Below are 17,353 nucleotides of genomic sequence, written 5' to 3' on the forward strand. Positions count from 1 at the left end.
GGCAATTGGGGTTAACTGATTTAGGGTCACACTTACTGTATCACCTATGTATTCCTTGGCTTCTTTTCATAAACCCAGTGCTGAGCACATAGCCTGGCACATTATAGTTGCTTAATAAGTGCTTACTGACTGATTGACTTCCTCCTCTCTATCAGTGCCTAGTGTGCTATTGACTTTTGGATATTCTTTTGTTCCCATGTAACACTGTTGCCTTGTATTGAGCTTGTAGTCCATTATTCATATGAAATGTTGTATAGCTCTACCTCTTCCATTCTATACTCTGGATTTTGTAAAACTCAGATGTAGAACTCTACATTTATCTTATTGATCCCACCTCTACAGCATTTTCAGTATTTGTTCCCTTCTCTCTCCTCATACTCATCATCCAAAATCAGGTACTCATCACTTCTCACCTGAACTATTACAGTAGTTTATAAACTAATCTTCCTATATCCAGCCTCTCCCCTCTTCAATCCATCTTCCATATAAGTGATCAATTGGTATTTTTAAATATCATGATCTATGATAATATTGATACAACTATTGTGCTTACCTGTTCAAAAAACCTTAGTGGTTCTATTAACTTTAGGATAAAATACAAATCCTGTTTGACATTTAAAGTCCTTTACATTCTAGCTTCTTGTGTTTTTAGAATCTTTCTAGATATCTTTCTAGAATGATTTAAACATACATTTCATCTTAATGTAACTAAATGTAATCTACTTGCTATTTTCCACATATAATAATCTTTCCTCTACACTTTTTACAGCCTTTTTTATCATGTATGAAATTCTTTTCTCCCCACCCACTCCCACCTTTGCCTTTAGTATTCCTAATCTACATTAAATCTCAATTCAAACCAAAAGCAGTGATCAGTTTGGAGGAAGGAGCAATGATCCATTAAGTATCAAACCCACCACTTTAAATAGTAGTTTGGGGCAGGGGAAAAGAAAGGAAAATGGGAGGTATTTTTTGTTGCTTTGTTCTTGTAATTGTTTCCCTTTCAGGACAAGCCAAAAAAGATCCTACTGATGTTGCTGAATCGATAATTGATGCCATTGAAGATTTTGCACATAAAGGGTCTGGCCAATCATTGGAAAAAATAAAAGTGGTCATCTTCCTGCCAGAGATCCTGAAAGTGTTTCATGATGTTATGAAAAAAAGAGTGACATCTAAATCATCAAGCTCAAACCCTGTGATCTCAATGATAAAATGTAAGTTATTTTTTAAAAAAATACTTGTGCCTATGATTTGCCTTGAAAATATTTATGAGTAATTTCTCATGTTATTATAATTTATTTTAAAGCATTTTTCGGTTTTGCAAGCCAGCCTCCTCCAAAACAACATTATTTGATTGTGGAAAAAATACAAAAATTGACAACTTTCCAGGTGTGTGGTGAAAGCAAGGAGAATGTTGAAAGCACTATCTGTTGGATACAAGATTTGATTTTAAAGGAAATCCTAAGTGATACTTTCTCTAATGAGTACATTCAAAAGTTTGGTGAAAAAGAGTACAACGAACTGAATGACCTGCAAAAAAAGTTAAATATAGTCATTGATGTGAAACATGAAGAGTCAGAAATTAAGATCACCGGAACTGCCCAAGATCTGATCACGGCTTCCAGGGCAATCCAGGATATGATCAAGAGAACACATATACATATAGATGAGGAGTTTAAAGCTGAAGAGCTCAGTAAGACCACTATATGGCAGTATAATGACAATGGTGTTTTCAAGTCTTTTGACAAAATAACTAATCTGCATTTAGAGAATGCAAGAAAAGAAAAGAAAAAGAAAATTGATGTTAAAATTAAGAATGAAAACTACACAGTAGATTTTGCCACAAGCTTTGCTACAAATGGAAAGGGTAAAGACTTGAGTGTTCATCGCGTCAAAAAACATGAAGGTAGGTTCAACTTCACTTTATAACCTTTAACATTCTCTCTTTTTGTGTGTCTCTTTTTTTTTTCCTCTCTGTCTCTGTGCCTGTGTGTGTCTGTCAATGTGTCTGTCTGTCTCTCTATCTATGTCTGTCTTCCTGACTTCTCCCTCTTTAACTCTCTATCATTCATCCAATAAACAATTATCAAGCATCTACTATGTTTCCAGGTACTGTGCTAAGCTTCTGGGGATACAAAGGCAAAAGACTATTCTCAAAGGGCTCAAAATTGTAGTTTTTGTCCCTGTTTTTCTGCTTGTCTTTTCCAACTTGCCCTCTCTCTTTCAAAGCAGATTGAGCATTTATTCTGGGTCTATACTGCTGTTTTGGGCACTTGAGCAGAGATATCTAACACATGATAGCCACAATGTTACAAAGTGCCCAATACCAAATTAAAATGTAATTGAGAAATATTTAACAAAACCAATAAAAATACACAAGGAGGTAATTTTTAAAAGTGGTTTCCTAAATAAATGTGACCTGTAAGAATCCTTATATATAATTTAATGGCTTCAATTTTCTATTGGATTTCACAATACTGATTTATACAAAAAAAACAAAAACAAAAACAAACTCCCCCTCTAATCTGTCATCATTTTCAATTCATTCCTTAACTTAAAACTACTTAATAAAATACAAATACCCCCAAGAGTAACAAAATTGTAATCTTTTTTCATATATTTGCAACTTATTAAACATAAATTAGCTTTCTTATTTATGAACTAGTCTCTGCTCAATTCTCTATAATCCAAATGATGAGGTCTAGATAAGGGATACCTAAATGAAATTAGGATTAATTGAGGTCTAGTGGCAGGTTCGGGGTACAGGGAGTCACATGGAGCTCCCCTGCAACCCCTTTGGATTCAGCACAAGGATACAGAGTTAAATGAGGTCTCGTAGCGGCACAGAGTCCCCTGTAAAGGAATTTACAGGCCCGAAAACCTAGATTGATAAAAAAAAGGTTTATTGTAGAGTTTGGAAGTAATGTTAAAGTCTGGTTAGTAAAAGGTATTAGATAGAGAAAAGAATACACCATAAGTGGCGGATAGAGAGTCTGTGATGCAAAGCATGGTGCTTGCATGTTTCGACCCTCTGCAAAGAGATGATTCCAGCTTGGCTCTTTTATTTGCTTGAAGGGACCTATGGGTGGAGTCCCAAGTTGGTTGCTTACTGAACCTGCCGAGGTTCAGAACCCGCCAGGTGGGGGATGAGCAGATCATTAGACTGGGGGCTGGAGACAGCCCAAGTTAGCTCAGATCGGGATTTCTCCCTTTGGAATACAAAAGAGTGCTTTTGACCAGGTCTTGTAAATCAAAGTCATGGGGGTTAGGGATCAGAAAAGAATCTTAAAGGGGGCTACTGCTTGCATCATGAATCAGTTTTGTTGATAACTGCAGAGACTAGGTTTCTCTTGGAGGAACCTACAAAGATCAAGTTTTGGACCAGGTATCCAAAATACGGAGTAGAGAACAGTAGAAGCATTCCTGAAATCATCAGATTGTTTCCTAGATGTCAAGTTTTGTTAGGGAGGCAGAAAGAGAAGGAGCATGAGCATACTGCAGGCCAGCCAGATAAAGAGAGAATGAAGGGAGAGGAAAGTAGTGTAGAAAGAGCAGTAGGTCTGAAATTAGATAAGCTAGATTCAAATCCTGCTTCTGTTTACCTATGTGAACAAGGGAATGTCCCTTACCTTCCCTCAGCTTCAGTTTTCTCAACTCTAAAATGATGTTTTTGGACTAAATGGCTTCCAAAGTCTCTTGTTAAATCTTTGGTCCTGGCCATGATATATTTCATTATTTGGTCTAAGGTTGGTCCTTTAATGAGATAAGTTCTGCACAAGTTGATGAAAAGTAAAATGCAATTATAAAAGTAACCTGAGTGCCAGAATCTAGAAAAAAAGTAGATAAAAAAATCAGAAAGAAAATTTGACAAACAGGTCAGGAAAGGGAAATCGTCCAAGAGTGAAAATAATAAGAATCTTTCCCCTAGAGTGACTGATCAACAAGTTAAGAACAGATTCAGAACTCCAGACTCATTTCTAGAATAAAAGATCTTACTCTGGGATCTATGAACTTAATTTTAAAAATATTTTTGATGACTACATTTCAATGCAAATGCTTTCTCTTGTATATTATATCTTAGGCATTTAGAAATATTATTCTGAAAATGGGTCTATAGGTTCTATCAGATTGCTAAAGGAGTCTTTTATCAGTCAATAAATTTTTATTAAGTACCTACTATATGCCAGGCATGGACTAAGTCTTGGGTATATAAAAGAAACAAAAGACAATTCCTGTCTTCAAGGAGCTTACAATTATTGGACTGCAATAGAGGTAACTTGACCATTAAGGACTAAATCACTCAGGAAGTTACAACTTAGAAAATTTGCTCCAAGGAACCAGCCAAAACAAAAAGAGATGGGTAACACAAGAGAAAACAGCTCCCAAGGGTCAGAATATAGTGTCTCTAGGTGAGAGGTGAAGGAGACTTGTAATCTTCAGGCCTGGATAGAAAACAGAGTTTTCTTGCTTAAAGTTTAAAACACAGGAAGCACTATTCCATGTTATGGTCTGTGAGTCAGGTCATTTCACATCTCACAGTGCTAGGCAACTCTTGAAGACTATAAGCTGCAGAATAGTGTTGCATTGGTGGAAATAGTGTTCTCACCTGGTAGTACCTTTTATGACTGAAATAAAAAATCAAGACCCTAACTCTGTACAGAGTTCCTAATGTTCTACATTTTGCCAAGCAACAGAGATCAACAAGGAGATGTCTTGTCCAGGATTTCACAGGGGGTCATGGACAGAGCTAGGAATAGAAGCAATGTTTTTTACTCCTTTGATTTATCTCTTCAGTGCCCACAATACTAAATCCAGTGTCAAAGTTGCTCAACTAGTGCTTGTTGACATATAAGGTGGTCTATAAGATGATATAGGTGGGAAAACACACCTATCCTCAAATTCCAATATTCAGTATTGAGGACAGAATAATTAGATAGTTAGGTTGAGAGAACTTAAGACTGGGCCAGTATCAGGATCAAGCCAAGGAACTAGAAATTTAGATATTAGGGAGTGGAAAAGGTTAAGGGAATCTCAGACAAATTATGGGGAATGGAAATGGAAGAAACCTAATAGTTCTTACTAGCTGGTCAGAAAGAAAGGCTAGTATGATTATGAGAGTGATGAGAGTTAGGAAAGAGGGAACCCTTTTTGGTTTGGCACAAGGATACATAGTTAAATGAAGTCTAGTGGTGGGGAAGAGTCCCCTGTAAAGGAATTTACAGGCCTGAAAACCTAGATTGATAAAAAAAGGTTTATTGTAGAGTTTGGAAGTAAGATTAAAAGGTAGGAAAACACCAGAACCAGGATGGGAAGAAATCCTTGACATGACCAGTGTAAGGATGCCATGTTTGGGACCTCTGCAAAGAGTGGACTCCAGAGTTTTCCTTTTTATGATCTTGAAGGTGGGTTGAGTCCCAAGCTCCTGGCAGGTTTTCAGCCAGGGTCAGCATTGGATAGAATTCAATGGGTTTTCAGATAAAGAAGAAACTGTTTATGTGGGGTTGGGAAACCTGAGCAGATAGTGGGGGGCTGGGAAAACCCAAGCCAGCTCAGATCTGGTGGGGGATGGGAAAGCCCAGATATCATTGGAATTCAAAAGAGTGCTTTTTGACTGGGATTTGTGAATCAAAAGATCCTAGCTTCTTCAGCCAAGGGGGGGTTGGAAATCAGAAAGGAATCTTAAAGGGACCTCAAGCCCCATCAAGAAGGAGCCACAAAACTGAAGTATTACAAGAAGCTGATTAGTGGTAGCTTCCTGATCCCCAAATGTGAGTTATAGTTTCTCTGTTGCTTGTATTTTTTTCAGATTTTAGGGTCTAGTTTGAAGAAAGCTATTTTATTTTATTTATTTTGGTTTTGGACTAGATCTGTGATTTCATTAGTAGAAAGAATTCCCAGTGAGAAAGCTCTCTATCCATCCCAGGGAGGAAATACCCTCAAAAGATAAACACCTATGAGACAAGTCTAGGACAGTTGCTATGGCATTAAGAGTTGAAAAAATTTAACCATGATCAGAGATAGACAATGTTATCAGAGGAAAAAGTTACTGACTTTAAAGATAGTTATCTGCCCCCACTGTACAAAACTGCTTCTTCATTCCCCCTCCTTTCTATTATAAATCAGTACATTTGCATTCTATTTAGTAATTCTATGTCTTCTTAATCTTTGTCTCAAACCATTTCTGTAAAATCATTTCGTCTAAACTAATAAGAAAGATCTTCTCAACCTGCCATCCTAAGTGGGAACCTAGGACAGAGGTGGAAAGCACTTCCTACTAACCCAGCCTTCCTATCAGCCTTACTTGTTACATTCCTGCCCCTGCTATTCTAATTAACTCTCATGAATACAGGAATAGATGTGAAAGAGGAAAAGAAATAGATATCAAGCACTGGGTAAGCTCTACAAATATCTCATTTGATCTTTACAACAACCCTACAAAATAAACATTTTACTTATAGTTGAGAAATTTGAGGCAGACAGATAATAAGTGACTTGCATAGAGAATCCCAGCTCATAAATGTCTGAGGCCCAGTGTTCTAGCCACCATACTACCCAGCTACTTATAAGCTGTTTTAGGAAGAAAAAACTTGATGAATTTTATAAGCTAGTATTTTAAAATAAAGTAGCAATTCACTCAATTTAATTTAAAATATTTGAAAGAAATCATTGAATGACAAGATCCAACATAGCATTATTGATAGAGCTTGGAGAAAGGAAGGAATAAGTAGATATCCTGCTTTTGACACTTATTAGCTATGTGACTAGGCAAGCTGCATTGAAATACTTGAAGACAACTCTCTTAGACTTAATTATGGATGGAAAACAAACTGTATTGATGCTGCAAGTAAAGCAATAGACTTATGGTGTATTTGTTGATAAATTTGTTCATCGATTACAAATTATATTGATGCTAGGGTGAGCAGAACAATACATAGTCAAAGGGGGCCAGTGGGTATAGAGGTTTTTTTTCATATCTTTCCTGTAAGGGGTGTTTAATTTATGTTTATTATGTTTATTAAATTGAATTAATTCTCAAAATCTAGCATTAAGAGAATGCAAAAGAATTAAGATGCTATTCTGCTTTTTAGAGAGCCCTAGGAATTCAAATTGCATAAGCCTATCCTACATGTGGGAGGAAATTATTAACCATCAAGTGTTTTTCTTTCAGTTGAGATCCCTAATTACTGGGATGACATGAAAGACCAGAACCTTCTATTGGTGGATTTATCTCCAGCACATCAAGAATACAAGCAAGTAAAAGACAAGTTTTGTCAGACCTGTCCCACATATACAATAGAGAAGGTAAACCTACTCTTGATCCTTGCCATGACCTCTGCTTCTCCATTACTTGGTATTATATCTAGACATCATCCCTGATCTTCTCTCTTATAGGTAGATAGATATAATCTGAGATCATTTCTTGTGTGCTTGTTGACTTCAACACTACTTCCTGGATGTTTCCAACTATATGTCACATGGACTTCTTACATTCAATGTGTCCAAAACAGAATTCATTAACTTTCTTCTCAAACTCCCCCTTTCTTCCTATTATTCTTATTATTGATGATAGTACTATCATCCTTCTACATTTACATTCTCTTTGTCTCTTGACTCAACCCAAAGTAAAATGAACATATGCTTGATTTTACTAGAAGTGTTTCACTTTCATGAACTCAGAAATTCATTTATCTGGTCATGTTCTTTTATCAAGACATCGTTCCTATGCCTAATGATTCCTAAGCAAATTCTTCATCTTCACAATTATATTAGTTAAAGAAAAATATTGTTGTAGATATTTTTAATGCAGTGGATCTTAGTATCATTCCATTTTGAGTCTATGAATTTGGCAAAAGTGACAACCAGATTTGAGTAAATTGGATACTGAAACCTAGGTTGCTTTTCCTAACTCAGTTTTCTGAATTTTTTTGGAATATAGAGGGTCATTTCTTTTTATCAGTTTCCATGGCAAAAGAAATGGCAATGTGTTCCAAATCATGAAGATCTTGGAATGAGGAAAGTGAGAAAAGAGAACAAATAAGACAAGCTGAATATGGAGCAAACTATTCTGGAAAGGGGAAAAAATTGATGAGGTTCCTGCTGTTTTGCCCCTGTTGGTTTTCATTGCTCTGGATGCGTATGGAGTCTGTGCTGTGATCGCCAATAAAATCACTTCCCCATTCCAAGGGCCTACATTTCTTCATCTGCAAAATGAGGGAATCGGACTAGATGATTTTTGAGGCCCCATTCATTGAGCATTCTGTGATTCAGCAGTGAAAAAGAATAGCCACTGTTCAGTATTTTCTAACACAGAATAGACAAAAACCTCACCTAATTATGAATTTGTTTGGAGTTAGGGTTTTTTCCTATTTATTCCCCATGTTCCATTGTTTGTTTGGAATCTTCTTGTGATTATAGAACAGTTTGAGGCAGAGTTGGGATTAGAAAAGAATGAAAGAAAAGTTTCCAAAGGCCAAGTCATTGAAATGGCATATCTTGTGAATGAGAAAGAATGTTAGCAAGGGCACTAATTCTTAAAATTTGTTTTCAAGCTTGTATGTCTATGTTATTTAAGGTTCTATACAAATGTTGTACCTATTTGCAAATAGACATTAGCCCTGCTTCTCCTCCTTAATGTTTTAAAAATAAAGAATGGATAATAATAAGCATAAAACTACTAATATTTTGTTAGAAGTTGATATTTTTCCCTTTTTATTTACAAAAAGCAAGCATTTAATTTTAGAATTTTAGTGGAGTACTGTATAGTAACAGAGTTAGGGAGAAATATAGTTAAAATAACTTACTCATATAAAATTTTCACTACACAATGAATTATTCTTTCTCGAAACTTGGTTATTGTGTCCTATTTTCTATTTACCAAAGAGAAATGAAACCTTATTTCTCTTCCAACTTATCTAGTTTACCTTACAGCAATGTCTAGCTCATTATCCAACTCAGAATGTGACCTCTCAATTTATTTTTAATCTATAGGAAAAGAAAAAAAACATAGCAACATATTAGAACTGGGAGCTATTATCACAAACTCTAGCTCTCTTGAGATCTCTTAACAAACTTAGAAGCAAGCAATGAGTCATGATCATGGTCCTAGATCAAACTGAGTTTTTAAAAAGAATTCACAGTGTAACTATATTTTACATGATTGCACATATTTAACCTCTATCAGATTACTTACCAATTTTGGGAATAATGGCAGGAAAGACAGAAGGAAAAGAGGGAGAAAAATTTGGAACTCAAAAATGTTATACAAAAATTACTGTTGGCAAATCTCTTTTCATGAATTGGAAAAAAAATATAACATACTCTTTACATTAAAAAAATGAAAGAACATTTGCAAATTAGGACAGTGCTCAACATTTGTCTTTGAGCATTTGGAGTACAGTGATTATATGTCATTGCGTATGTTTTAAGGGAGAGAGGGAAGATAGATAACTTTTCCCAACCTTTAGCAAAGTTGGCTATCAGAAATGAGCTAAAAAGGCCTATTCAACTTTATCATTTGATAATGTATGTAGTAGACACATCCCTTTACTTAGTGTATTGAAAATTATGAGAAAGAGAGAGAGGGCAGGCAGGATGGAGGGAGGGAGAAAGAGAGAAAGAGACAGAGAGAGACAGAGAGAGGAAGGGAAAGAGGGAGAGAGAAACTTTTAATGGATAGATACCTTTCCTTGGAATTGAGAAGACTTTATTTCAATCTGAGCTTCTCACACCTATTGACTGTATAGCCTAGAGCTATATCTTAAACCACTTAACATTTCAGTCTTCAAGAAACTTTGTGCTTCCAAGCAGGGGTCCTCCCTAGTCGCTTTCGATGGTCACCAGAAATACCCTATTCTAAAGACATCAGATGGGCAATTAAAACAAAACAAAATTTCCAGTAAGTGACCAAATTAGGGAATATTTCTTTTCAAAGAATAATTTTACAAAACTCTAGGTTTAGATATGGGAGGAAAACAATGAATACTACTAAACTTGATGTTTATTATTTTATGCTCAAAGGAAAACTGCCCAACACAAAATTTCAAATAGCTTTCTATGAACTGATCATTTTAAATTACTTTTGGAAGTCTAACACTGTGCTCATTTCCAAAGTGATTTTTTTTGTACTTTGTAGATTCAGAGGATACAAAACAAAAACCTTTGGAATTTGTATCAGGCAAGGAAAATATCAATGGATGACCAGAACAAAAACACAAACAATGAAAGATTCCTCTTCCATGGAACAGATGCTAACTCAGTACCCGGGGTCAATAACCAAGGCTTTAATCGCAGTTATGCTGGGAAGAATGGTAAGTAAAGCAGCAGGTACCATGTTTGCTTCAAAAAATTTAAAAGTGAGATGTGGCTCTCAGGTTCTCAGAATCTGAATAATTTAAAAGAGTGTCCCTATGGATTTTCTTTCTCAATCAACATTTTATTATTGATTGGAAATATTTATTCATCTACTGCAAAGTGAAGTGATAATTCATATGAAATGAACATAAAAGAAAAAAATACTTAACAAAAGTTCTTTGATTTACCACTGAAATGAAATCCCCTTTAGGTTTATATTACTGTGTATTTTAACTACAACCTGGCATCACACTTTCTAGGTGGATAATATTTTGGAGATACAGGATGATCCTCATTGAACTAAAGTAGGAAAACCAATAGACCCACAAAAGAAACAGTCCCCACCTTCAAAGAGCTTTTAATCTAATGAGAGAAGATAATACAAGAGGGAAGCTGAAACGGACATGGGGGAGGATGGTGGAAAAGTAAGAGAAGACCTAATATGTTGTGGTTAGGTGGAAAATAAGGAGCTATGTGAGTTGATCTCCCTTTATAACTGGGGATTCAGAATTCATGACCGTGCCCAACCCCCCAATCAGAGAGACAGAGGAGAGTAATGAGGTGGAGTATCAAAGCTGAGGAGATCTTCTAGAGGGATGAGGTTTTACCAGTAATGAGCTTTCCTCAGGCATGGTAGAGAACTTAATCAGAGAAGTCCCAAAGTAGTGCAACCAGATTAAAATCCATGACTGTAGTGTCTCTTCCCACTGAACATCCATCAAATCACAAATCTTAGAAATGAATAGGATTTCATTACAGAATTCTTTCAACTATTCTAAAGCAGGTGTTTATGTGTATAAATACACATACACACACCATATTCATCATCATCTTTGGGTTTTTTATTTGTTTTTTGATAGCAGCCTTTCTGTGATATTTTATTGTGAGTAATGGGGTACAGTAATTTTCAAACAATCAAAATTGAGACACATAATGAGTTTAAAGAGAGACATATGGTGGGTAAAAAGAGGATGTATTGTATGTTCCATGATGACTCTCAGCAATTCTATCAAACTTAAATAGAAATGGGTCTCTGTAATCACATATTGACTTAGAAAACCATAAATTAAGTATCGAAGGTGTCATTTCCCCATTACATTTTAATCTGTTTCTAGTTGCCCTCAGAAGTACAGCCAACCAAAGGCTGCAAGAGTGATACCTCTGACTTGTACTCAAAAGTTGCCATGAAGATATCATCCTAGAACTTCATGGTCAGGAAATGAGGTGGGGCAGCATGTAGGGGACGTAGGGAATAAACCGATGGATAGTCAAGATAATGCATTAGTACCTAGAGATACAAGGAAAAATCTACAAAAAAGATCTCCAGCTGGTTGGATGGATGTTTTATAGAGGATTTCTGGGAAAAGAATGGGAGGTCTGGAAAGGCTGTGATCTGCGTCATAGAGAGGAATGATCAAAGGCTTAGAGATTTAAAGAGAAAAGGGTTATAAGTAGATCCAACCTTATCACTTTATGTAAGAGAAAAATGGAGTACAGAGAAGATCTTTAACTTTCTGAGGATCATATCTGGCAAATTTCTGAGTCAGGATTGGAAGCCTGGTCTTCCTGAAGCCATCTGTTCTTATTCAATATATCATCCTGTATCTCCAAAATATCATCCACCTAGATAGTGTGATGCCAGGTTATAATCAAAACACAATAATATAAACCTAAAGGGGATTTCATTTCAGTGGTAAATCAAAGAACTTCTGTTAAGTATTTTTTTTCTTTTATGTTCATTTCATATGAATTATCACTTCCCTTTTAATCAGATGAATATCTCCAATGCTGATTTAAAAAAACATTTATTCACATAATTTATTTTTTTTATGATGCAGCAATTACACTGAAACAAAGTTCCAAAATAACATCCATCAGTGCAGCCTGTTTCTGAATTCTTAACCGAAAGAAAAGCTGTGTCCTTTCATTACTATTCTTGACAGTATAATACCGCCATATATATCCATTCTGTTTCCAAATCATGTTTCTACCTTTACAGCTTTCATAAATGTCTCCTCTTCCCTCACACAGCCAACTCCCTGAGACATGTCTTTATCATATCATTCCTGAATAGCTGGAATAGCCTTCTGCTCTCCCTCCCTCAAAACTCTCCCCACTTCAAACCATGCACTACACAGCCATCAGAGGGATTTTCATAAAACTCAGGTCTAACCATGTCACCTCTGTACTCCGGGAACCCCTCTACTCAATGAATATCCGTGACTCCCTTTTATCTCTGGAATCAAATCTAAAATGCTTTGTTTGCATTTAAAGTCGTTTACAATTTAGACTTTGCCTATCTTTCCAGTCTTCTCATGGTTGACTCCCACACACTTAACAATCCAGCTCCACTGGCTTCCTTGCTGTTCCTCACATACTGTCTGCACTAACTGTATCCCATTACTCAACTGCTCAGCCTGTTCCTCTGTCAACTGCCTTCTTTACCTTCCTTCAAGACTCAGCTAAATCTCACATTCTATAGGAAATACTGCTGGTATCTTCTCTCTGAGATAAACTTATATTTATTCTCTATATGTCTTGGACATAGTTGTTTGCATGTTTTCTTCCCTATTAGAATGCAAGCTCCTTAAAAATATGGACCATGTTTTTGCCTTTCTTTCTATATATACTTAGTACAGTGCCTGAAAAATAACAAGTACTTTATTTAAAAATGCTTGTTGCATGACAGGCTGGTTGACCATTGGCCCTTGGAGTTGATTAGAGATTTCTTGCCTCTCTATGCTAACTTTGCTTATATGATTGTAGTCCTTGTCTATACAAAATATTTTGACTATGCCTTTAGTAAAGTGACTTTTTAGCCAAGTTATAAAGAGGCATTAGCTTGATAAGGGAGAATCTGAATTCAACTTAACAGACAATTATTAGGCCAGTATTTTACATAAACTATGATACTAGAGCCTGGGGAACACATTGATTAAAGAAGACAAAGACCTAAATTTTAATGGGCTTACTAAAGGAGTGATATTACATATACATATGTGTGTATAATTTAAAAGGAAAAATTAAATGTAATCAATGCAAAGAGAAAATTCCAACAAAATGAAATGAAATTTTGTTACTCTGATCATATGTCTAGACATTATCATAATTGATAACAATACAAACTTCATAATCTAATTTTGTAAAATTTTTGTCTTTTTTTTACAGCTATATTTTGGGGGAAAGGAACTTATTTTGCTGTCAATGCCGACTATTCAGCTAATGATACATATGCCAAACCAGATATAAATGGGAAGAAGCATGTGTATTATGTGCGAGTACTTACTGGTGATTACGTTCTTGGAAATTCAACATTAATTGTTCCTCCATCAAAGGGACCTCAAGCTGCTGATGTTCTATATGACAGTGTCACTGATAATGTAAAAAATCCAAGCTTATTTGTCATATTTTTTGATAATCAGTCTTATCCAGAATACCTTATTACTTTCAGGAAATAACATTTTGGTTTCACATCCTAGAGACATTCTGTAGACATTTGTTTTAGCATTCAGTGCATTTTGTAAGGTTACAATGTTCATTCTTGTTGCTGAAATTAGTATTTTTGCATTAACGTCTGTGTGACTTAATATGTGCTTTTTATGATCATTGAGAAATTGATAAATTGTCGAATGATAAGAAATGGCAGTTTTCAGATGAAGATCAAAGATACCTATAGTTGTATGAAAAAATGCTTAAAATCACTATTGATTAGAGAAATACAAATTAAAACAACTCTAAAGTACTACCTCATACCTCTCAGATTGGATAATATTACAGAAAAATAAACTGATAAATCTTTAAAGGGATGAGGGAAAATGAGGCAGTAATGCACTCTTGGTGGACTTATGTCCTGATCTAACCATTCTGGAGAACAATTGTTAGGGGTCTCAGCCCTAACTCCCGAATGGAACAGGCCTTATGTGCCTGCCTGTCCACCTGAAATGGCGGAGACTGTGAGCAATGAGGGGGGAGCCAGGGTGGTGTGAGACTCCATTTATTACAAAGACTGCAGGTGCTTTTATCATCTTAGTCCTTGTTTCTAGTTACTACTTCATACATAATCACATCCTAGCCTATAGTAGATACACGTAGATATGTTGTGTATATTCCTTTCCTAAAAAGGATATTCAAGGTCCTCCCCTCCAAGGTCTGGCACACCTCTTCTGGGAACTGCCACATTGCTCGTTAGGGTGGGACCCTCTTCCTCCCAGCACCATCTTCTTCACCCTTACAAGGCTACCCTCAGATTACCTGAGCTGTGCCTTGTGCAATGTCCAAGGCTGCAGGAGGGGGTGGGGAGGAAGGGAGAGGGTGGTTTGGCAAGCCCTCTCACAAACAATTTGGAACTATGCCCAAAGGGCAATCAAAATCAAATTGTGCATGCCCTTTGATCCAACAATACTACTACTGAGTTTACATCCCAAAAGGATTTTTTTTAAAGGGGGAAAGTACTTATTTGCACAAAAATATGCCAGTTCTTTATGTGGTGGCAAAGAACTGTACATTCAGGGATGTCCATCTAAACAAATTGTGGAACATGAATGTAACAGAATACTATTGTGATATAAGAATTAGTGAACAGACTGATTTCAGAAAAATCTCAAAAGACTTTGAACTAATGCAAAGTGAAATGAGCAGCACCAGGAGACTATGGTACACAGTAAAAATGATATTGTATGATGAACATCTGTGAATGACTTAGCAATTCTCAGCAATGCAATGATCAAGACAATTCCAAAGGACTCATGATGAAAGAGAAAGACTCAATGGAGTTCAAATGTAAATTGAAGCATACTATTTTCATTTTATTTTTTATGGTTTTTTTCTTTTGATTTATTTCTTCTTTCATATTATGGCTGATATGAAAATATGTTTTACATAATTGCACATATATAACTTAAATCAAATTGCTTACCATCTTAGCGTGGCGGGAGGTAAAGGTTAGGAGGGACAAAATTTGTAATTCAAAAAATTTTTTAAATTGAATCTTAAAAAATTGTCTTTATGTTTAATTGAAAAAATGAAAATGTATACATATGTGTCTGTGTGTACATATGTATGTGTGCGTGTATATTTCTTGTGAATAACTGAAAGCAAGAGACATTATTTATTGCTTTCAGTGTATTCGTCTTTGCTGTTGAAATCATTCCTTTCCCACTATTGTGGAGTTTTAAGATATTCTTCTTGAGGTAGAGCCAAGAGGGTGGAGTTGAGCAGGAACTCTCCAACCTCTCCCCCAAACTGCTCCAAATTCCCTAAATAATGACTTCAAACAAATTTTATAATGTCAGAATATCCAAAAAGATGGAGTAGAACGTTTTCCAGTTGAAGACAACTTAGAAGGTCAGCAGGAAAGGTATGTGGTATTAGGATGGGAGTGCAGTGTGCAATCCCAGGCCATGGCAGCACAGCTCTGGCCCCAGCCCTGATCCTATGCCAGCAAAACAAGAATGGGTCTAGGGATCTCTGAATCAGTGGCATAGTGATGGTTTCTAAACCTTTCAGCCCAGAGACATCAAAGATGACTTGGAAGGGCAGAAGAAAATGTCTGTGGAACTAGGATGGGAGTCCAGTGTGCAGTTCCAGGGCAGGCAGCAGTAGTGCAGCCCCAGCCCTGCACCAGCAAAGCAGGAATGGGCCCCCAGATCTCTGAATCAGCAGCAGCAGAAACAGTTTCTAAATCTCTCAGCCCTTAGACACCAAAAACAACTTGGACAATTGGCAGGAAAGGCTTACCAATAAGGGGAGAAACCTTGGGAAATCAGGAAACCAGGAGTGGAGGTGGAAGCTTCCATAGGCCTAGCACACAGGAGGTCTCTTAAGTAGGACTTTGGTGCTTAAGTACAATAGATCTTACAGCTGCATTGGGGCGAGCACATTCCTAATAGTTCCAGGGCAGAAAAGAGTGCTTGTGGTCAGGTCCCTAGAAGTATCTCCAAAAACCCTGCACAAAACCCTTGAATCTTGAGGCAGTGCAACCTCCACCCTGGAATCAGAACCTTATCTTAACAAAACGTTAAAGCCAAGAAATAGGCTAGGAAAATGATCAATCAAAAGAAAGTTTCTGACTATAGAAAGCTACAGTGGTGACAAGGAAGATCAAAACACATACTCAGAAGTACATAAAAAAGTCAAAGCTCCTACATCCAAAGTTTCCAAGAAAAACAAGAATTGGTCTCAGGCTATGGAAGAACTCAAATTGGATTTTGAAAATCAAATAAAGGAGATAGAGGACAAATTAGGAAGAAAATTGAGGATGGCATAAAAGAAAATATAAAAAGCTAATGAGAAGAATGCCTTAAAAAGCAAAATTGGCCAATTGGGAAAGGAGGTACAAAAGGTCACTGAGGAAATAATTCCTTAAAATTTAGAATTGAGCAAATGGAAGCTAGTGACTTTTCTTGTCTTGGCTCTAGACACTTCACTTTGTTTCAGTTCTTGTGTCTTCCCAGGCTTTTCTGAAACTCTAACTTTTATATGTCTTACAACATAATAGTGTTCTATCACATTCAACTAAAAGACTTGTTGGGCCATTCCCCAGTTGATTGGTATACCTTCAGTTTCTGGTTCTTTATCACTACCAAAAAATCCTTATAAATATTTGGTACATATGGACCTTTTTATTTTCATTCTTTGATCTCTTTGAGATATAGATCTAGTACCATTTTCTTGGACATCATGTCAAAAAAAAAAAAAAGAAAGAAAGAAAGAAAAGAAAAGAAAAGCACAGGAAAGAAAAGGAAAGCAGAAAAAGGAGGAAAGAAAAATGAAATCCTTTGGACACAGTCAGCAATGGCCTGGGGTTTTCCTTTGGTTAAAGTGCCAAACTGGAGAAAACAGTTCTGGGCTGCATGGCCTAGGGGTGAGCACCCTGGTGAGTCCCCAGCCCCAGGAATACAATGAAATACAGAAGTGAAAACTCACCCAGGTGAGAACTCTCACTAGGGAGAAACTAGGGTCTTTATCAGTCCAGAGGTTGACACCTTGATGATAGATGAGGGGA

At 36.4% G+C, this 17,353-nt stretch overlaps 1 protein-coding gene across 2 annotated transcripts in view; it reads left to right on the forward strand.

Moving 5' to 3' along the window:
- PARP14 (poly(ADP-ribose) polymerase family member 14) overlaps positions 1–15,383 on the forward strand; it is a 63,040-nt gene extending 47,657 nt beyond the window's left edge. For both annotated transcript variants that reach the window (XM_074301387.1, XM_074301388.1), the window contains exons 13-17: positions 1,008–1,214; positions 1,307–1,906; positions 7,169–7,302; positions 10,133–10,307; positions 13,519–15,383. In XM_074301387.1, the coding sequence (XP_074157488.1) occupies positions 1,008–1,214; positions 1,307–1,906; positions 7,169–7,302; positions 10,133–10,307; positions 13,519–13,808 (1,406 nt within the window). In that variant the 3' untranslated portion in view covers positions 13,809–15,383. The remainder of the gene's footprint in view (positions 1–1,007; positions 1,215–1,306; positions 1,907–7,168; positions 7,303–10,132; positions 10,308–13,518) is intronic.
- Positions 15,384–17,353: the final 1,970 nt, after the last annotated feature.

This window comes from Sminthopsis crassicaudata, chromosome 3 (assembly GCF_048593235.1).
Source record: "Sminthopsis crassicaudata isolate SCR6 chromosome 3, ASM4859323v1, whole genome shotgun sequence".
In the NCBI taxonomy this organism is placed as follows: Eukaryota; Metazoa; Chordata; class Mammalia; order Dasyuromorphia; family Dasyuridae; genus Sminthopsis; species Sminthopsis crassicaudata.